This window comes from Mytilus edulis, chromosome 10, assembly GCF_963676685.1.
Source record: "Mytilus edulis chromosome 10, xbMytEdul2.2, whole genome shotgun sequence".
In the NCBI taxonomy this organism is placed as follows: Eukaryota; Metazoa; Mollusca; class Bivalvia; order Mytilida; family Mytilidae; genus Mytilus; species Mytilus edulis.
In genome coordinates this window covers 25,676,156-25,700,018 of record NC_092353.1, presented here as the reverse complement: position 1 = coordinate 25,700,018, position 23,863 = coordinate 25,676,156, and the positions used below count along the sequence as shown (strand labels likewise).

The 23,863-nt window shown below is 32.7% G+C and overlaps 1 protein-coding gene across 4 annotated transcripts in view; it reads right to left on the bottom strand.

Moving 5' to 3' along the window:
* LOC139492078 (putative N-acetylated-alpha-linked acidic dipeptidase) overlaps positions 1–23,863 on the bottom strand; it is an 83,556-nt gene that overhangs the window by 54,169 nt on the left and 5,524 nt on the right. The window contains exon 2 of one of the 4 annotated variants that reach the window (XM_071280207.1): positions 18,933–19,023. In XM_071280207.1, the coding sequence (XP_071136308.1) occupies positions 18,933–19,023 (91 nt within the window). Of the gene's footprint in view, positions 1–1,145; positions 1,543–3,360; positions 3,724–16,710; positions 17,122–18,932; positions 19,024–23,863 lie in introns of those variants that run through there. The other 3 variants (XM_071280210.1, XM_071280212.1, XM_071280213.1) reach the window with 3 other exon arrangements.

The window sequence follows — 23,863 nt, the reverse complement described above, 5'->3', positions numbered from 1 at the left end:
AAAACAATGTAATTGTACTGATAGTTTGTGAGTTATCTACAGTCACTATGAAAAGTACTTGTATAATTGTTTATTATATAACTTAAAACTTGTTAAAACTGATAAAGTTATCTGACAATGATACCCATCCGTCCTTAAACTGTAAGTAGTATATTTATCTTGAGTATTCTATTCCTGAGCAAACAGTGTTAAATTTTCAATGCACATTCAGGAATAAGACATATAAAAAAAAATCTAATAAGAGACCATGAAAAAAGTTTTTTCATATATCTACCAAGTAGTTAGCTGAAACCGATAAGATTGCGTATAAATTTTTCTTCTTTCTTTATTAATATGCAGATAAGATCAATTTCTAAAAATTTAATGCAACATGTAATAAATGCATTTTCTTTTTACGAAAGACAAAAGGCAAGTGCAGGTTTATTTCAAGTTAGACAGTTATATACAGATAAGTGTAAGAAATGTATAATTATGGTTTCAAATCAGCATTTGATTAGTACTAGATTATTGAAATTAACAAAATACTAACTTATTTACATAAACCACATGAAAACATACTTATTTGTGGTCGTCTTTCCTATGTTCCGACGCGTGTATCCCCTACCATTCCAATCAGTATTGAGTCGTACTGTTTAATTTTCTTTAATACGAAAGCAACTCGAATACGATCAGACCTAATAATATAATTAATTACACAACATCATTTTTACCCAATTTTAAAATTACAATAACTGCGGAAACTTAACTAACAGTCACAGCAAAATTTACAATTTCACAAAAAAAGTTATGTTAAGAAAGAAATGTTCATTGTGTTGAAGTTTCATAACATTTGGTTCAGGCAAACTAGGGTTAAAGAACGAACCCAAATTTTGGGACGTACGGTCGTTTGGTAGGTCAGACGGACAACGGTTAAACTTAATGTACCCTCCGTAACAGCGTGGGTAAAACAGTTCACCTTGCCGACTAGAATATTGAGTGAACAAGCTTCATATCGGAAATCAATTCGGGATCTTTGTATTTTTAGCAAACAACAAAAGTGAAACTACATTTTGACCAATAAAACTGATTGGCACATATCAGGGATAAAACCTTTATCGTGAGTCTGTTTTATAAGGACACTACTAAACAAAAAACCATGAACTTACCTTAGATATACTCGCCATATATTATAAAAGGATGAAATTCTATTACATATGGGATATTTAGAAATTTATATTCCTTGTTTTCTAGTTATATGCTGTCACATTATTATGGTAAAATGTTTACTAGTTTAATTAGATTAATAAGTGTTTCATTTTAAAATGTTGACAGGAAATGTGTTTCTTACTGAATAGTCATATACAAAAACAACGTTTGTAAACACAAGGACGAGGAAGGAAACGTCGTGACCGTACTATATATACAAGTTAAAAATCACTTAAAATCAAAACTAGATCATCGATATTTTGAAGTGTTAGTCCTTTGTATACATATTTAGTTTCAAACTTGACATTAGTCGTATTTTTTGTCGGGAAATTATAACAAGTGATCACGTGACTCCCCTATGGTATGTCGAGACAAATGATCGCGAATGAGTAGGAAAAGGCGGTTAAACTTGATTTTCATGTCTTGTATATGTGTATACATTTATGCAGGAACAGTCTATAGTACTCTGTACTTCCAGTTAGCATAGAAAGTCCCTGATATATGTATATATCTATACAATTAAGAGGATGTGATATGAGTGCAAATGAGACAACTCTCCATCAAAAACACAATTTGTAAAAGTAAACCATTATAGGTCAAAGTACGGCCTCAACACGGAGCCTTGCCTCACACCGAACAACCAGCTACAAAGGGCCCAAAGAATGCACTGAATAATGAACCTGATCATTAGGCAATATGTATGGTAAATTATATTACCAATGAGTTGTACATACACCTTCGGAGACAAAATCGTTTATGTTTAATAAGGACGACCACAAATTCTACAATTGCTCACCGTTAAAGAATTTTGTAGGTTTCAAGACGTCATATATATATATATATATAACTTAGTCATAACAAGTGAATACACATTTCTATGAAATACAAGTGTACCGTGACATTCTTTGGAAATATATTTTCAAACAATAAAGAATATATTGAAAATATACATGAAAGAAAGTACGCGTACGAAATATGAATTCTTTAATTGCTTAATTGCTGCTCTTGGTGTTAAAAGAAATGTTCGTTCCAAATTCAGAATGGCCGCCATTTCCGATCCGTTTGATATGTAATAATTCCGAAATATAAAAAAAAATAGAGTTATCGTTCGTCAGTTAAAGTCATAAGAAACGGGTGACCGGTAAAAATAATGTTCTTCCAATTCTTGAACCAATGCATATTCTAAATATGAATAAATTAAAGAATTTTCTTCAGAAAAAAGTATATGTACAAAAGTCTTATAATAAAAACTATCCATTGAGTTATAAAAAAAACGTATGCCGATCATTTTTTTTTTTTTATTTAAGGTTTCTTATGACTTTAACTTTTCTTCATATGAAGTAAATGAAAAATAGTCGGTTAAAGAGCTCACCAGAGCTCATGTTTTGCTTGTTATTATGTATATATATGCCGACTCTAAATAAAATTTACTTACTTACTTACTTACTAGTAAACGTTAAATATTGATTAATGAAAAGTCCTTTATAAAATATTATATTATTGCGTTACTCAAAATTATCATTCCTGACTAAAATAATAGAAACCAACTTGTGTGCAGATTTGATTTCAATTGCCATAAGTAAAACTTAATCGTCTACCATCAGTGACACACAAATGTCGTGACTTATTTCAATTAATTAAAAAGTAAAATCACAAAAATACTGAACTCCAAGTTAAATTCAAAAACGAAAGTCCCTAATCAAATGGCAAAATCTAAATCTCAAACACATCAAACGAATGGGTAATACATGTCATATTCCTGACTTGGTCAAGACAAGTTAGTTACAAATATACTGACGTAATTAGAACGTTCGCACCTAGAAGACAAATGTTGTGTACATAAAACGTGGAAGGAAATTCAAAATTTTAAATTTTCCCACCATTTTACATTATCCGTTCAACATTTGAATGTTACATAAAACGGGGAATACATAATGCTTATCGTTTTATCTTCTAAGTCATATTTAAGAAGGGAATTCAAAAAGAATTAAAATACAGCTTTGAAAATCATTCATGATACATTACAAAAATTTGAATTATCTTTTTGTTAGAACATTTTTGCAGTAATTTTGTTTAAATAATTTTAATTATTGTAAATTAACGATGGGGTCCATAGGGTACAAATCAATTACAGGAAGAACTGTTTTTACTTAAAAACAATATCAAAGACCTTACCTTAATGACTACTGCACATAAGCACGATTAACTACAAAAACATGATTTTGGCTCTACTCTATACTGTCCAGGTTAGTGTAGGAAACCAGTCTCATGTTTCACCCACAGCTAATTGTATATCATTAATGAGAAGTAGACCATTATAGTCTGAGGTCAACAAGTTAATTAGTGTTTCCCCTGTATCAATTTGTTCGTTCTTAAATTAAATAAAACCATGTCAAATATAATCAATGAGTAGCGCCTTGGAAAATCCTGTTATTTGAACGCAAAAATAGCAAATTGTAGCCGACCGTGAAAGGGCTGTATAGCCAGTCAAGGTCGTTAAAAACTTCCATTTGTTGTCTTTCAATTGTCACCAAAAACAATATTAAACTTAATGCCAATTTCCAAAAAAAGAATATAAAAGTTTTTGTATGGACACTTAATACATTTCATAATGAACGCATGGAGTACTGTGCATTGATTATATTTACACATGTTTTTTTAGTAGATACACTTTAATCATACTTAAAATTTGCTTAAACATGTTAATACACCAAGTCTTTTACAGATTGTCAAATTGTATAAGTATGTTATGCATGTTGTTATTATTGTTTTTATGTTATGTTACTTTTGTATGAGTTTTTAAAGTTGGTCAAAAGCTCTCTCGGGCTTGCGTAGCCGAATTTAAATAAAATTACTTAAAATCTAAACTTATTTCATTTTTTTTTCTCGAAAAAACTAAAACTTATAATTCAACATGATATCACAAGAAGTGACAAGGAATGGACATTGTTCGATTTACAGAACCTCTGCGAAGCTATTTTTTTGTGTTCTAGTTGCAGGAAAACAAGACACAGAGAATAAACTTATTTTGGTTTTGGTTTGAGTTCCAAATGTAATTTAAGATTGCAAGTATTTGAATCTAACAAATGTATTATAGGATTACACACATTTTTTCTAGAGGTTATTGATGTGTAAACCGGGGCGATTAACTCACAAACTGAATAAAAGTCCGAAGTGTAAATCAAGATAAATATTCTAATTGAACAATCCAATTCAAGTATTTATAGATACGCAAATGATATAAGAATTATTCATTTATAACAGCATCTTGTCCGCCAGACTTTTGTTTATGTGTTACATATCTGTGTTTCGTTCATTTTTTTACATAAATAAGGCCGTTGATTTTCTCGTTTGAATTGTTTTACATTTTCTAATCGGGGCCTTTTATAGCTCACTGTGCGGTATGGGCTTTGCTCATTGTTGAAGGCCGTACGGTGACCTATAGTTGTTAATGTCTGTGTCATTTTGGTCTTTTGTGGATAGTTGTCTCATTGGCAATCATACCACATCTACTTTTTTATATTACCATTGAACATTTGTTTTATACATTTTAATATTTCTCCTTTTTATGTATACAAATTCAAATAATTATGATAATTAAATTGCAGGGGCAGATTCAGTCATTCTTAAAAGGGCGCTAACTCTGGATTAAGGGGGATCCAGCCCGCGGAACTCCCCACACCCTGGATCCGACACTACATTTTTGAAATATTTGATTATAACTTGGAAACGCCTAGTTTTGACTGTAGGCCTTATCAAACTATTAAACTCTTAAACTGTCAAGTATTATTACAAGAAACAAGGGAAACTTCTTAGTTCTCTAACGACTAAAGTCCTATAACTCTAAAACGAATAATCTGAAAATATCAAACTCGAAAGATAATATATTTGCGTTTTGTCTGTGTGTCTCAACAACATTAGAATATAAAAGAAGCATTCATAAAAGTGAACATATATAATAGTCACAGTAGAAATGCCAAATGCACGGGAACATAAACAGGACAAAACTTCGGAAAGTAAAAATTACTTATCCCATAACGGTTTATGGGAACCACAATTATTTATGAAAATCGTATCAATTCATTTAGGTCAGGTGCATACAAATGTATCGGGTTTCAAAACCTTAAACGGTCAAAAGAACAGATTTATACAATCTGCCTTTCTACTTTCATCTACTTCCTTCTTAATAGAAACATGCTTACGTTATGTGGAATCTTGCATTAAGTGTAAGCAACTATTGATAAATCATATTGTTGACAATATTACTAATAACGTTGATAGTGTTGCAATAAACAAGGTAATGCCAATTTTAGATTGTTTGGACTAATTCCGATAAATTTTGTCTCAAAGATTCAATTATTCATTTATAGAGGAAAATTAAAACAAAAAACACATAAACACCACATTTAAATTGTAGCAACCAAAAAGAATCAGAAATAAACAAACACACCCATACAAAACAAAAACTAAAAGTACTACAACTACAAAAGAGAATTAAAAATCAATTCTTCAGAGAACAATTGAAGGTCTTTCCGCCTCGATAATAAGAATGAAGTTTGAAAATTAATGTTAGAAAATGTCACTCCTTGTTGATGTAATTTGGTTCTTCAAATTGATATAAAAAACAAAGATTAATAGGTATATGCAGAAGACTTAATTGTTTTATTATGAACAGAAATTCATTTTTAGCAAAGGTCAAAATCTAGAACGTCAAATTGACCTTTGACCTTGACCCTTAATTTCAAGGTCATAGGTCAGTGATCTCAAATCAAGAGACCCCAGGTCAATCATTTGTATGGTTGTGGAGAAATACTGATTTGAAATACATAAGTAGAGAAAACTCCTATAAGGGTTAACCAGAACACTTCGACTGAAATAGGTTGAAGTTGCGCCTTTTTGTAAACAGTTATTTGGCAAACAAATCATACCATTAACTGTAACAGTTTCTTTTGAACAACGATAACAAGCAAAATTCAAAATTTATAACTTGACCTTGACCTTTGACCTTGACCTCAATTTCTTTCAAATGGACCAAGGACTTCATATCAAAAGACTGTAGGCCTCTACGACTTAAAAAACGTATGAATTTATCCAACAAATCGTCTATCTTAAATTTTCAAAGGGAAATAACTCCCATAAGATGTCTTCCGATCACTCAAGTCAAAAAGAACCAAATCATTTTCAAGAGTAGACGAACAATTTGGTGAAAACAGTTTGCTAAACTCTTTTACAATTTTAGAGATATAGCGATAACAAGAAAAAGGGGACGTGGGGAGATAACTCCTATAAGAATAAGTGTTGCGTCACACAGGGTGAGTTTTGAAACCCCCATTACTGTACAACATCATTGGCCAAAAAATCCATTCGATATGGTGTAAGACAAAAAAGCATCTCAGACGGCAGAAGAAAAAAAATAATCAGAAGAAAAACAAAAGGTCTTTCCACGAAAAGTGGAAAGACCTAATGAAAGGATAGTTAACAAAAAAGGGTTTTTTTTTCAGTACACAAACGTTTTAATTAACACAACCTCATAGTGGCATATTTAACTGCAAAGGTTTTTGAATTGGTACATGACATATGTACTATAATGATTTTTTCAAGTAGGTTCTTCAACATCTTGACCCAACTTGAATTTTGCAGTAGCTTATTATATCTTATTATTAAGTTAGACCTTGAACTTTCTAATGCGTGAAATAGTTTTTATTGCTTAAACGTTGATCACAGCATGTTATATACAAATACAGTGAATAAGATTTCAAAAACTGGCAAATTCCTCTTTTGGTTCCTTATATAAGAATTCGAAAGATTTCGGGCATGTAATCGGTTAGAGAATTTAAGCATATCATACGAATTCCCACTTCAAAAGTACTATTCTGTACTACTAGTAATTCACAACGTATTTTCCTTTCATCAATCAATATGCAAAAACTATAAAGTGTACGTCTTTGAACTACTTCTGTTGATCAAAAAAGGACTTCCTCAAGAGCGTGGATTATATTCCGTAAAGTACATCTCAATGAAGGTATTCAAACCACCTGGTAAAAGTTATGTTTCACAAAGCCGCCGTACTAACTTGGGAAAGGCACATACATTCAGAGTATGGCGGGTTTTAACATGTTAGCGGGCTCCGAACCCTCTCCTAACCTGGGACAGTGGTGTAACAGTTCAACACGAGAAAGGACTATAAAATCAGTTAAAAAAGTCAAACTCATCAGATGGTTACACATAAAATACTTATAACAAAAACATGTGGACGTGACTGGGTAATTTGTATGTTATGCGGGATATTTCAATCCAGTATAATGTATATCTATACATACACCATTACATAAGGACTGCAAATCTTGATGATTTCCTGATATATAATTACTGCTTACAAGGATTCTACTGAATGAACCAATTAAAAGCATATGTTATCAGGATTGAAGATTGTTCTCACGAACCCTTTTAACCAAATGGCCACATTGACGCCATATATTCGGACGCCGACGTAATTTCGTGAACTGTTATGGAATTTCTTTACACAAATGATGAGGCCATGTTGATTTTAATTTGAAATAGTATTGTGCAGAACCTTTTAGCTATTTCTCTCTATCTATTATGGTAACTGCAAAATTCGCAAAAATGGTAAAAATCATATTTCATGGGCAATAACTCCCTTAAGACGTAAATACGTGATTTCTAGATGTTGACTTATTTGTATATGTAGATCCTGTTTTGCTGAACATTTTTGCCATATATCTTTATTGATCTCTTATAATAATTCCTGTCATAAAAAAACCTTAAAAGGGCAAAAAAAATGTATTCAGGGGCAATAACTTCAAAGTCAGTCTAAAATATCGGCCAAGTTGACTTTTTAGAAGACTGATCTTATAGTGTGCTCAACATACGTGCTTATTGCAATTTCTTTCTTTTCACAATACAGAACTCTTACTCTCCTGATTGGTAAAAATGAAAACGATGAAACTAGATTTAATCTGTCTTTTGTGATCCAAAACATTCAATAAAAATTTGTTTCTACAAAAAATGCCAAAATCGGGTATAAAACATCATCCAAGGCCAATTACTTCTATTATTGAACGATTGCCCATTTCAGACAATTAATTTTTCGTTGATCTGATTTAGTAAACATTTTTGCTATTTCACAGTTTCTTTCTAACTATTTTATTACTGAAAAAAATGAGTAAAAACGTCTGTACAGGATAATAACTGGAAACTGGTTCAATCGATTGACGATTTAAGCAAAAGTTGGTGGATTTATTTTCTTAAAAAGCTCAAGCTTCTATTCCTTCATTATGTAATCTACATAATCAGTTATTTCTGGAAAAAATTGCTGTCTCTTGGTATTGAAAAAACTTCTATGCAAGTTATGTTAATTTAATTGAGGTTTGACTAAGTTCGTATAAGATGCGCGGTATCATGGTATAGGCCTATGCTCACAAAACAACAAAAGGAATAAGAACACATAAACTGAAACCCTGCTCACATCTAGATGTCAACATACCTTTTTAAACAATCAAACTTTACTTCATTATAATTTCATATTTGGTTTTGCGTACAAATACAATTAAAATATTAACTTTAAAGTTGTACAAGAAAATTATATTTTAACAGTATTTATTATGAAGCAAGGGAAATAATCGAATAACATAAAGTACTTGTTACTTGTTTTGTATGATAACTTCGAATTATATCTCTCCATCAATTGCCATAGAAAATATGCATCAAATGGGACATATTATAAATAGTATAAAAACGTAAAGTAGCTTGCAGATAGATGGGTTTTTTTTGTCAGACTAATTTGATTATGTTATCTTATTTTGTTGAGAGTCTTATAAAACGAAACGCGATTAATGAGCCATGTATTTGTGTCACTCACATTGTCAAAATAGAAAAGAAAATGAAAATATCATACATAAGTAATTGCTTATCTTTCATGGTAAAAACAAATTTAAAACCATATTATGTATCATGTTTTTGTACATTTAACTTTGAAAAATATCCGTAGCCAAAATGTACATTAAGCCAGGTTTGAAATTCAATTTATTTACAACATTTGCAAAATACTTTCAAGCTTTTATAACGCCGTGTAAAAAGATATTCTTGCAATTATACTGACGAAAACTGCACGAGTTGGTAAAAACTGTACAAAATAGATGAAATTCTATAACCTAAAGTAGACGAAATACGAACTGCCGAATTAATCAATGTTATATAATTGTTGCACATGATATTAGTTCTAAAATTTGTTTAAAACCATTGCCGTGACGTTAATTCTTCTATCAATTTAACAATTTATCGTAGTTTCATTCATTTCTTAGTTTGGCATTTTAGTATTGTAAAGTAATTCGGTTTCCATGAAAAGATATCTTTTGATTTCGCGTCTTTCTCTCGACGAGTAAAATGCAATGATTAGATAAACACGTATACCAACCTTGTCATTGTTCAAACATTCACATTGGGATTTTCAAATCATGACTTGAAAGCTTTATCATTTTCTTTATTTTTAGTAGTTACTGCTTCGAAATACGTTGAAGAAATATAATGGATACTTTAAAAGATTCATATACTAGTGCTTAAAGTACAATTCGCAGGTTTTTCCTACCACCGTTTGTTCTGTTGCTATTTTAGATCTTAACTTCTAGTATTTGATATAATCTAGAGTTTCCACTTCCGTATTATTCAATTAAGTATATGGGAACACGATCTCATGTAGACAAGTATATTCTGGTGACAAATTTCTTAATATGATACTAGAAGGTGGCATAAGATGGTTATCTGAGCCTTTGAAAAGACAAGAACCCATTACTCCTACGATTTTTAAGAGGAAGAGTAGTATTGCCAAATTCAACATTTATTATTGATCAGTGTTGAGAATCTGGGCTAATATGCATAAAACCATTTAAGTTAAGATATCTATTCGTAGTACTTATTTGTCGTAAGAAAAGTAGTTCCTTTAAAACAACGCAATGAGTTTTAAACTGTTTTTCGCTTATATAAATCTTTCTGCAAAAAAGAGTAAAGATAAACAGTAATGGCTACTTCTTGGTTTAGAGTCGTTTGTGTTGTAGACTTTATATTTGTCCCTCTTTATATGCTTCTGTCATTTAGTCGCTACTAGCCTGTCAACACTGAAGTTGAAAGTTCGATCTCACGTTCCATGTGCATTCAACTATAAATCTGAAGTGACCAGAATTGTAAATAGAAGGTCGATGGTTCTCGTCGAGTACCCTCCTTGATAGAGGGTTGCTGCTCCTAAAGAGTTTCAGATGGTGAAATTTTAATCATCCCTTCGTAAATTTTACGGACGCCATCACGAGTTGGTTGACCGTTACGGAATATTCGTTTCACAAATGATATAGAATATGTTATTTATGTTGTAGTTGCAACTACGTTCCCTTTCCACGAATGCGATCTACCGAATTGGACTATTTACCGGGTTTGTAATAACATGAGCAACACGAAGGGTGCCACATGTTGAACAGGATCTGCTTACCCTTCCGGAGCACCTTATATCAGCCCCAGTTTTTGGTGGGGTTCGAATGGCTAAGTCTTTAGTTTTCTATGTTGTGTCTTGTGCACTATTATTTGTTTGTTTTCTTTTTCTTTTTTATCCATGGCGTTGTTTATTTTCGATTTATGAGTTCGAATGTTCCTCTGGTATCTTTCGCCCCTCTTTCATTGGCAATTATACATGGATTTTTCTAGCATTCCACAGGGTCCGGTATTCGGACCCATTCCCAACGGCAAAAACCCTACATTTTTCCCAATTTTGGCAGCAAAATTCCCAAATGATCACAAAATTCATTTTAATCTTTATTATTCATGACAGAGATGTTTATTTTATTCAACCGCTAGCTTTATGTAAAAAAATCGCCAACAAGTAATGTGTAAATCCAAGTTGAAACATATTGAATGAAAACAACATTGACAAATCCTTAGATACTGGAGTGGTTCCAAATGACTGGCGCTCAGCTAACGTGTCTCCGGTCTACAAGAAGGGCCAAAAGTATACTGCTTCAAACTATAGACCAATCTCACTGACGTCAATTTGCTGTAAGGTAATGGAACATATAATTGTATCATCAATTATGACCCATGGTGAAAACAACAAAATTCTGTACAAATTACAACATGGTTTCAGGAAAGGCAGGTCCTGTGAAACTCAGCTCATCGAATTTATTGACGACCTAGCTAATAACATGAACATGGGACAACAAACAGATGTGCTGATAATGGACTTTGCTAAGGCCTTTGATAAGGTCAACCACAGCTTACTAGTAAACAAACTACATACTTACGGAATAAAAGGCAACACAAATAGGTGGATAAAAAACTGGCTGAGTGGAAGAACACAAACTGTTGTACTAGAAGGATGCAATTCAACATCAGTCCCTGTTGACTCAGGAGTACCACAGGGCTCAGTCCTTGGGCCAAGCCTGTTTCTATACTACATCAACGATCTGCAAGAAGATTTAAATGCTACAGTTCGCCTGTTTGCAGATGATACCATCGCCTACCTGACAATAACATCAAAAGACAGTGGAAAAATACTACAAGAAGACCTTGATAAGTTAGCTGAATGGGAACAATTATGGTGCATGAAATTCCACCCCGACAAATGCAACATACTGAGGGTAACAAACAAGAAAACACCAATTCAAACTTCATACAATCTCCATGGTCACAATCTGGAAGAAGTGCAGGCAGCCAAATATTTAGGTCTCACCATTCAAAACAACCTAAAATGGGACCAACATATACAACAGATAACTGATAAAGCAAATAAAACACTGGGATTCCTGAGGAGAAACATCAGAATATCATCAACAAAAGTAAAGAGCCAAGCTTATATTGGACTAGTAAGACCACAATTAGAATATGCAGCATCTGTCTGGGACCCAGCAACAAAAGAATCAATCTACAAAATAGAACAGATACAAAGAAGAGCTGCAAGATACGTGACAAATAAGTACAAACCAACTGCAAGTGTCACAGAAATGATAGACCACCTAAAATGGAAGCCACTGCAACAACGAAGAAAGGAAACCAGACTAGTGATGTTCTATAAAATAGAGAATAATATGGTAGCAATAGAGAAAGAAGGACGACTCACACCATCAGTAAGAAAAGGGAGAAATATACATCCTAAGGCATACCAAGTACCGCACTCACGTATTGATGCACACAAGACATCATACTTACCACAGACTATAAGGGACTGGAACGCCTTACCACCAGACATCCCACAGGCAGAGACACTAGGTGCCTTCAAGGCCCTAGTGTCAAACCTCTAGAGCCTTGGAGGCTCCTACTGTTTTTAGCCAGTTTTTAAAGTTTAATTCAAATTCACTGTATATAGTTAGTTCCACGGTTTTACTTCAACAATTTATTTACTTGGATGTCTTCTCCTGCAAACGGAACTCGTCATAATATATAGCAGAATCTTCAGTTTGTTGAAGGAGGCTATTACCCGACAGAAACAGAAACAGAAACAGAAACAGAGACAAACAATGGCTGCCATAAATAAATAAACAGGAAGTGTGGGAATAAACTAAAACCAGGTCAAATCCGGAAACGGACAAGTATATAAATCCGGGTTTGTCAATCAAATACAGTAAATAAAAAATGAAAAGAACCAAACATGTGACAGCTATCATAGCAGCACTAAAATTGAAAACTAAAAGATATATAAAAAAGAAAATAGAAACAGGATATATTTTATACAGAACTTAAAATATTTTATTTCACAAATTTTCATGTCAAAATCAAAAAAATGTAACAATCCTTTAAGAAGTTGGAACTCATTATTTTGATACTCAAATAAACTGAAATGCCATGTTGTTATATTTTAAAAAAAACAAAGAAGGTGTAGTCCTTACTTTATTTTCACCAACAAAAAATAATTTTATGAACTAATCACACTAAAACTAACATCTGGTATATTGGTTGTTTTTCCCAATTTCATTGAAAACCGCGTTAAAAAATTCCCTAAACTGGCCAGGGTCCCTTTTCCCAAAATACCCAGATAAACCCCTGTTATACCATATCTCCTTATTCTAATAGTAGATATCATGTTTCAGAGAAGATGTTAAAAAAATAGTTCACGGACGACGGAACCAAAGCGACAAAACTAGGTGAGATGAAAAATACAAAAGTTCAGATGATGATCACGCTTCATTTCGATCGTTGATATATAATTATTATATACATACGGTTAGCAGCTGTTCTTGACAATGTTGGTGTCAGGTGACAAAATACCAAATACATGTACTAGAATACGGTCACCTAGAGGTTATTTATACCCCCTGGTGTGAATCGTATAAGTATACCATCTCCTTGAGAGAAAAAAAAAGTTATCTATTCTTTCCAAACAATTATCTGTTTGATAGTATTGGGTATAAATCAATGAGTATAATTTATGGGACATTTACTAATGCTACAGCAACAAAGTATATTGAAGAACTTCAAGTTTATTACTGACGACATAAGATAAATTATAAAACTATTTATGATCATCCGAATAAAACCAGATATCTAAGGTAAATCTAGTTGTAATTTTATATTGGTTACAAAATAAACATACAGACATGATTTTAGGTCTTGTTTAAAAATAGAAACGTTTCACATTCTTTCAAAACACATTTGTAAAGGACACTATTTATTGTGTTAAGTTTGAACAAATGTTTTGTCAAAAGTAACCTAGATTTAGTTGAAGCATAAATAAAATAATTCGGAAAGTATTTCTTTTTTCAAAAATAGTCCTTTGTTTACCAAAATTTACCCTAGATATGACATAATGTCACAAATATATAGAACGGTTGCACTATAGTGTCAAGTCTTTGAATATATAAATATTCGTCAAATTAAGTTTAAAAAACTTATAGAAATACTACGAAATTATATACTTAAAAACTTTGATACTACTCCTTTATTTAAGTCTCATAATTCCATAAACCAATTTGTCTATATATGTTATTGCGAATTATAGGAATCAATAAAATTACAGAAACTTCTATTAGCTATGATATTGTCTGTTTTTCTTGAGGTCAAATCACTATTGTTCGCTATTATAGCCCTTAAACAACGAGAAAACAGCATACGGTATAGTCAGCTATAAACAGAACTAACACGGAGCATGTGAAACAATTCAAATGACAAAACTAACGGCCGAATTTATAAATAAACAATTCACGAAAAGCAAATCTGATAGACATGATTATAAACCCATGAAAAGCACTGAACTGCATCCTCCTGACTTTGGACAAGCATATATAGAAAGAGGTGGGTTTAAAAATGTTTGAGAGCGATCAACCCTCCCCTAAACCAAGAACAATGGGTAACAGCACAACACAAAATAAACAGTATAAATCGGTTGCAAATAACTTAACCCAATAGATTTGTATGTAATGGTACTAAAATAAAATTCATTTTCATATAATTTGCTTGTGGGGAGTAAAATGGAAAAATGGTGAGAAACTGTTCACATAATTTTTTTCTCTCACTTATTTCGTATCATGAAAAGTGTGAAATGAAGAAATTAGAAGAAAGAAAATTTATGATCATTTCCATAAAGAATTGATCATCGTCTAATGATTCTAACATAGCATGAAATATCATCATCTTAAAATATCAGAAGCACATGTAAAAACGTTTTTACGATGAAGTAAGAGGTAACTTCCTCAATAAATACAACCCCTATCAAATAAACATGTCTTTAAACACTAATGGTTTGGTTTTCACAAGTGTAACCTCTGTTGAGACGAAACGGACAGTTAGCGATGAAAAAAGGAGCAGACGCCTTAGAAATCAGTCAGTCATGTTACTGCTAAGGACTGTTATCATGCTTGATATTAATCTTAAAAGTCCCTATTGTGCTGCTAAAAAGGGAGAAGATGTTAACCGAACTCCGTCCTTCCTTTTTATAGTCGATCAATCTTTTTGAAAATAGCATTCTGGCTTTAAGAATACATAGCTACTTTTGGAATGGGCTTTGCATATATAAATTGTTGACACATAGATATGTCTGGCTTGTTTGGAATTTTGATAGTATAATGCAAATGTTGAAAATAAAATGGCAATACATGTAAACTTTACAAAACATTTTGCATTTGAACCTAGGTGGATTGTAGTCACAACGGCAATCGTACCACATGATAATCTACTTACTTCTATGTAGTCAATGAACAACGACTGAAGGTGCGAGGACAAACAATTCTGCAAGTTTCCCCCCTAAAACTGACCTTAACACAAGCCTTAACATTTCAACTATGTAGAGGGGCCAAAGTAAATAAAAAAGGGGCGGTTTCATATACATGATAAAAAAAAATCCATAGAAATAAGCAGTGCAATTGCTAATACAACTGCCTTACTATTAGTGATTCATCGTAAATTTCACAATCTTACATTTGTCAATTCGGGGCATATAGTATTTATAACAGTATGGGTTTTACTAATTTTTGACCTAAAACTGTTATTTTTTGTGTGTCAGACGGTTGGTCTCTTGTGTAGAGATGTGCCATTGGTAATCATACCACATCACCATATTTTCATAATCACACCCTTTAACATGAAAACGGACCAAAAGTGGTTAAGTTATTACGACAAATTGAATGACCGAGAGTCGGGGCCAAAACATCTTCTTGGAAATAAGATTTACCAATGACTGCACAACTGTATATCAAATATTAATAACCTACTACTATATAGTTATCACGTGACAGTAACTAATACATTGTTGACGCTAACGCCGAAAACAACAGGCCTTTGCATCTCTCTCTATATATTATATATATCTACGGGCCTCGTCGACACAAGCCAAAAACAGATCCAAATCAATAATTTAGTTATTGCGCTTTAAATACGTCGTTTTAATGTTCAATTTATTTTTTCCTTAGATGTACGTCTTTATTCGATTCCCCGTCCGGACCAACCAATCACAATTACATAAAAAATATTCCCAAGATATATCTTTCTCATAATGATCAAATTATAATTTGCTATCAAATTATGAGAAGCATTACATAATATTCATGTATATTACAGCTTAACATTTTCGTTGATGTAAATGTATCTGTAAGTTAAATAAACCCGTTTCAAAATTCAACTGCTATTTGATGTATTATTATGATTGTATAACATAAATAAAAATAAGTCGCAAAACATCTGAAGCGTATACTAATACAACAACAAAAAAAGCATCCTACAAATCCAATCTACCGAATATTACTCTAAACGTTCAAAACAGAATACTGGTAATAATTTAAGTCTTACAGGGTCTATCATAGATTGTAAAGTGACACTATCATGTTTAAGTTCAACATTAATTTTATTGATGTCACGCAAACATGACATAGAATACATGAAAACAACAAGCATTAAAATTTGTAAAATAGAAAGAAGTATTGTATTTCAAATAAAAATGTTGATTATTTCACTTTGAATGACAGGAAAAAGAAAAATAGTGACCATGGCTAAGTTTTTTTTTCTTCAAAAAAGGTAAGAATTTCATATAAAAATACTTACTTTTTAAAGTCATTAGTAACCTCCGTCGACATCTTTATGTAGGTAAATGATTTACTACAGTATTTTAAATAAGGTAGCTATATTATAAAAGTCACACTGCTATCTATTCTTCGTTTCGAGAAAACTTTTTAAATGCGAGTTTATCTACAAAACATCCCTATTAAGTTCCTATACGATGACAGTTTTATTACATAATTAGAAAAAAAAATACCAAAGATATCTCAGGCTATAATATCACGTCCACCGTGATCATTCCTGTATAACTAGTTTTACATGGAACGTTTTAACAACCCTCGATATCGGAAAATCATTAAATATATACAACCTAGACCACAGCGAACTTTACAACCAAGACCATAGCATAACGATTTTTCACATTCAGTAGCCTGGATACCTCTTTTAATTTGATATGAAAGTATGCCATCAAGTTTCATTTCGAGAATTTCCAACTGGTAATTTTTATGTAGGGGCACATCAACTAAATGAAAAGAAAGAATGAATGAACAGATATAGTCTTAAAGAAAAGATGAGGGCTTTAGATTTCTCTTTGGAATTAAACACAGGGATTGAAGTTACAGTATTGACATGGTAGCCCACAGCTTAAATTTTGTAGCTAATGTGTATAGTTCTATACAAGAAAAGCAGAAATTTTAGCAGCTCGCATCAAAATTCAGGGGCATTGGCAAGTGGGCCCCTGTTATTTTCAAAACCTGAGGTAACCGCATTTGTAGAATGATATATTCCTGAAGAACTGAAACTGATATATTCAGAAAGTCAATTAAATGTTGACATTTGGTCTAGAGATAAAGGATATTTCCTTATTTGCCAAGTAACTAAAAATAAAAAAAAAAATAAAAAAAAGTACTGATGAAATAATAGAAATTCCTAAATCGACAGAAAACATCATACTCAAAAGCAAAAGGGAAACAAACAGATATTGATGATTATCATTTAAAAACAAACACATAACATATGGTAATATCATCGCAATGTTAAACTCTTGATAAGAAGGACTTCCATTTTAAACCTCTGTGATTTATCTTTTATTATTTTCTTAGTAGTAGTACAGAATATATATTCAATAGATTTTTGTGGATTTAAAGGAATCAACCTTTGTGGCTCTAATGATTGGAAGAAATGCTAGTTGTAACACATTTTTCCCCGTAGTACCTTCTTTTTGCGCAAAACAATTATTTGCGTCGTAATTGAAATTCGTGACTTGCATATTAACAACCAAGGTGTTACAACAAAGCACGTTTTGACTTTATATTTGTTAATGATTTTTTTATATAAACTATGCAAAGTCAACAAACTGTTTAGCAAAGTTACATAATTCTGTGATGGAATAATTTCGTTGATACATTTTGCAAGGTAACGAGGTGATACCATAACCCTTTTTACCTTGCAAAATCATAAGTACACCAAGGAAACAGCAAAGCAGGTTTGTATACGTTTTGGCGTATGATATATGAAGGATTACAATTTTTTTTTTTTAAAGGCGAACTCTTGTGTTAAGAATAGAGTTTCAAGTCAAATAAATGTACGTGTATATTTTCATCTTTGAGAGGTAAAGGTTACATTTAGGAATGAAATTCTCGGTTAGTATGATCTTGAATTTTTACTTTACCTAAATTTAAATTCCACGAGGAACATTGATTTGACTGAGCTTCAGAGTACTCTTTCTTCTTTAATTTATATTCATTGATTTATTGTTATTTTAACTCTCTGTATTCAAGGTTTACTTCTGATACTATTATATAATCTTATAGGCCTTCATATCTTGCTCCGTTCAAGCGTAGAGGAAAGGATACTGTAGCCGAAGACAGGTTTAGGTTTGATATAAACACTTTACAAAAACTTCACATAATTCTAAATCGTGTGTTTCTATAACCGCAAAATAAGTAAGAAGTTGGAGGTAACGAGTTGCTTTTCAATTTTCATTGATCATGTTGAATATTTTTAAATGTGTGTCTTAATTGGGGCGATTCCTTCAACAGTTATCATAATTTATATACAGATACATGACAGTATAAAGCATCAGTATTGCAGTCAAATTACAAAGGTGCTCAATACATAGAGAATAAAACATCTGAAGTTTTCATTACCTGAATAAAAAGTTGCTCCAAAACTAGCAAACAAGGGAAACCCAGCTACTGTTTTCTCCCTGCTGTATAAACAGGTTGAAAAATTCACAAGGCTTAAAAATACACTAAAAAACTTACAGTTTGTCGAACCATCCACCACGATGTCCTCCATCTTCATCCTGCAGATTTTCATATTCCAAATCTGTACTCATGTTTATCTGGTCTGAATCTAAAGAAGGGCAAAGAGGCAAAACGGTTTATAAATTTATCATGGTAAATAATCAATCATTTTCTTAGCTATTTGAAATGAACTTCATTGTTGAAGGCCGTACGGTGACCTATAGTTGTTAATGTCTGTGTCATTTTGGTCTCTTGTGGACAGTTGTCTCATTGGCAATCATACCACATCTTCTTTTTTTTTCTTTTTTGTTAGAGGCGTGTTGCTTAGTGTTTAGTTTTCTGTGTGGTGTTTGATAGACTGTCGTTTTTCTTTTCTCCGTTTTTCGTGGCTTATTTTTATAACTAATACTGCTATCGACGTATTTCGTTTTGATGGACCACGGTTGTATTGGCGGAATCTACTTCCATCGACAGAAATTGTAGTATGAAGAAAAAACTTTGCAATTTAGTAGGCAGTTATTTGCTTTTGATATACTTAGGCAAGTATATCGCTTTGATACTGTTTTACTATCTAAACTTTCCCCATTTCCATTCTCAATTTTATTTGAATTTACCAGCTCTCATTTTGTTCACAAAAAAACCAATGGTAATAATAGATGCCTTTTTATGGGAAAAATAATATGTTTACAATGTATATGCAAACCATTCTTAAATTCTATATTAAAACAGTCGTTTTACTGGATGAAATTAATCAACACTATATGCATATATGGACAAGGAACCCCATGTGTCTTACCGCCAACGAAATGATAGTGAAGGAGTAAATTGTGGATTTCCAAATACACGAATATCATAAATAACTTGTAATGTAATGCATTCGAACAGAGATACTAATGTTTTATTTCCGATTTGTGGAAATAATTTGAAATCAATAAATAAACCTCGATAACTGGAGTTTTGCTAAAGATAATGTATGGTACACTTTATATAATCACGTTTTTTCAAGATGATGGTATTTGAATTCGCTTGGCTTTTATCCTGAAAATTTTTAAAACACGTTTCTATGTAAACTTATGAAATATTTACGACAACATTAGCCTAGGTGACTGGCACTTGTTCGACGTCACGTTTCTGTCACTGTTTTCGACTAAGATACATGATTGTTCAAGTGAAAACCCCTACTACTAGAATTCGTTAACGACATTGACTACCCATAAAAAAAAATGCTTTCTCACAGTTATAGCGTAAGAATAATCTTTCGTATTAAGGGGAATAGAAATGTACAGCTTCGCATTCATACATACCCCGAAACCAATTATATATACAGTTATCAATGTTGTTATAAAAAGAAAAAAAAGAATCTTTAAATTTCTTGTCTGATCATGGTGTTATATATCTGTATGTTGAATCCGTACTTTCCGGAAACGTTGTATTGTCTTAACCATGATTGTTTCGATGATTACATGTATCAGCCTCTTTTGCGTTTGAATCCAAAGTAAAGGATCATAATATGAAAGTTCTTCTTTTTATTTGCAATATATATACTTCGTCTTTAGTCCCCCAAACCTAAGTCAGGTATATCACATGGTGGAGGAACCAAAAATCGAACAATTGGTACCTAATATTACAAAATGAACATATGAAACATTAAAATGAAGATAATAATGTCAACAGTGCAACACACGTGGTATGACTCGCAACATTACATAAGGGCAGAAAATGGCTGTATGTTTGTATAAAACTGTTTATTTATGTATGTGAGATTTATCTCGTTACATTTGAATTTTCTATGACAAGAAGCGTCACCCATGAACCGATATGATAGTGAAGACGATCTAGCTCTTTTTCATGACACTTATTTGCCACGAAATTACGAATCTGAGGATGCCGAATTCAACGAATTACTTTCTTTAGTTCCTAAAATTAACACTCCCAATAATTCTGTGTCATTGGCAAATCAATCAGGAAGTTTCATTCGAGATTCAGATACAATAATGGAAAAATTGGCTGCTTGTCGCAAATTTGGGGGGTATCCTCACGAAAATGCGTCAGTGTTTATGAAAGAATTTACTTCATTTGCAACTCTGCACAAAATTGACCATATCGATGATCAGAGAATGATTGCCGCTTTCCACCTTAATTTAACAGGGCCTGCATTAACATGGTTTAATTCACTAGATTCGGGAAGCAAACGTACATGGAGACATTTTCTTACAATTTTTGAAGAAAAGTATATTGAGTTAGATTGGCAAAGTCCGACTGTGTTCCTTGAGAGCGAAAATTTTCAAAATATGAAATTAAGTAGGGGTCAAATTTTGGAAGATTTTTATGGACAGATAGTTGAGAAAGCTCAGATTTTGAAAAAGAAGGACCATGAAATTCTCTCTCAGTTTATCAAGGGTTTACCGGAACAGCTTGCGTTTTTTGTTAGGGCTGGTACACATAAAGACAGTGTTAGTGCGTTGGCCGCAGCTAAAATGGGCGAAGCCTATGGGTATAGGAAGAATGATGAAGTTTGTGTAGCAGCTGCTAAGCCAATGGTTGCTAATGATAATAATGCGGTTCAAGATTTACAAAACCAAGTTAAAGAGCTCACAAAAGCATTATCAGAATTAAAATCACAAAGTACCGATATCAAACCAGAAATGCCTCCAAAATATCAAAAACCTCGTTACAACAACCCTCGTTACAACAATAACTTTTCAGGTCAGACAGGAAATAACCGACAAAAAACATGCTTTAATTGTCAGGCTCCTGGTCATTATCGAGCAAATTGCAACTGGAATGGTCAAGGTGAAATAAGTCCAACTACGCAGTGTCAACTTTGTCAGCAATTCGGTCATGGTGCTTTTCAGTGTTACCATCATAGTAATCCGGGAAACCAGTCGAACCCGGGGGTCATAGGGCACGCTCCTCCGGGCGTTCATCCATAGGTGCCAGAAAAAGGAGTCCGCCTCAAAGTCGTCAACGTGAAGAACTAAACTATGTTAATTATTCCACTGATACTGAAGACTGCGAATTTACTGATGAAAATTTAACTAGTTTTAAATCTCAATTTATTCATATGCCCATTAAGGTCAATCACATATCTGTCGCTGCACTTGTAGACTCTGGAAGTTCAATAAACATTATTTCTAAAAGTTTTTATGATTCTTTGCCTGACACTTGTAAAACGTCAATATGTTCAGTATCAGAGAAAATAGTTTTGGCGAATAACCAGTCCGTAAATATTGTTGGCAAATGTACCATCAAAATACAAGTGCCACAGGGCAAGCATTGGATACATACATATATTCTAACTCAATCTTCACATCCATTGATTCTTGGTACGAGTTACTTAATTTCAAAGAAAATTGTATTGGATTTTAGTAGTTTATCTGTCTCAAATAAAACAGCGAAAATAAAATTACAAAAGCATGTTACTGTAGATCCAAATTCTGAACTTTTGATATGGGGTAAAGTGGCAAACTTTATTCTACAGGGACAAACAGGAATGTGTCAGAATAGTTCTCATTTGTTGAAAAGCGGACTTCTAATTTCAAAAGCCGTTGTAACTGTAAATAGTCATAAAACTGTTCCGATCAAGTTATTAAATCCTACTAATGACCAAATATTTATCTCACGTGGAGACATTATTGCTAGTTTTGAACCGTTCACGGAAGATTACATGTTGATCAATGCAGATGACAAAGACAAACACTTTGTTCAAAATGTACAATTAGATAAAAGTAGTCATAATTCAGGTGAGGAAACAGAGTCCAAGTTTTTGTCAAACTTTGAATTGCCGAAACATTTATCAACCGATGAGCAGCGGCAAATATCACAATTTTTAATTCAATATAAAGATTTGTTTGTTACCGATGAAAATCCAAGGTTAGGATATACAGAACTTGTTAAACATAACATTTGCTTAAAACCAGACTTTAAACCAAAGCATCAGCAACCGTATAGATTGTCACCGGACAAGAAAAATGTACTACGTGATCACTTGGATGAATTACTAAAACAGGGCATTATTTCACCGGTTCAAGAAACGGAAGATATACCGATTACTAGTCCGATAGTTCTTGTATCTAAAAGAACTAGACCTCAATCCAAAAACACTTCAATGAATAAATCTATAAGTTTGTCTCAGTTCAGATTTTGTTGTGACTTTAGGTACTTAAATAGTCAATGTCAAGACTTCCGGTATTCAATACCAGATTTACAAGACTTAACCGAATCTTTTTCTGACCGAAAACCAGTTTTTCTTACATCAATAGATTTGAGCTCTGGATTTTTCCAATTACCTATTTCAATGGAAAGTCAACGATATACTGCGTTTAACACTTGTTTTGGATCGTATAAATTTCTCCGTTTACCAATGGGTTTAAGTTCTGCTCCAGCGTCCATGCAGCTATTAATGGACAAAGTTTTGAAAGGCTTGACATTTCGATCTTGTTTATGTTACTTGGACGATATACTGATAGTTTCTGAAACATTTGAGGATCATATTGGTGATTTAAATGAAGTTTTCCATCGTCTTGCCACTGCAGGATTAAAGCTCGGACCGAAGAAATGTTCATTCGCACAAAGTTCTTGCGTTTTTCTTGGACATCTGATATCAAAAGATGGAATTCAACCTCCCGCCGATCGTGTTAGTGCAGTACTAGATATGCCATCGCCAACATCGGTTAAAGATTTACGGCGAGCCATTGGACTTTTTAACTGGTTTCGAAAGTACATACAAAACTTTAGTGTGGAAGTTGACCCAATGACCAAGTTACTGAAAAAATCTGTAAAATTTAAATGGGGAATCGAACAGGAACAGGCTTTTAAGAAAGTTAAAACATTACTAGCAAACTCACCAGTTCTTGCGTTTCCGAAGTACGACCTGCCGTTTTACCTTGCAGTTGACACATCGTGTAAAGGAATAGGATATATGTTATATCAACAACACCCAATGGATG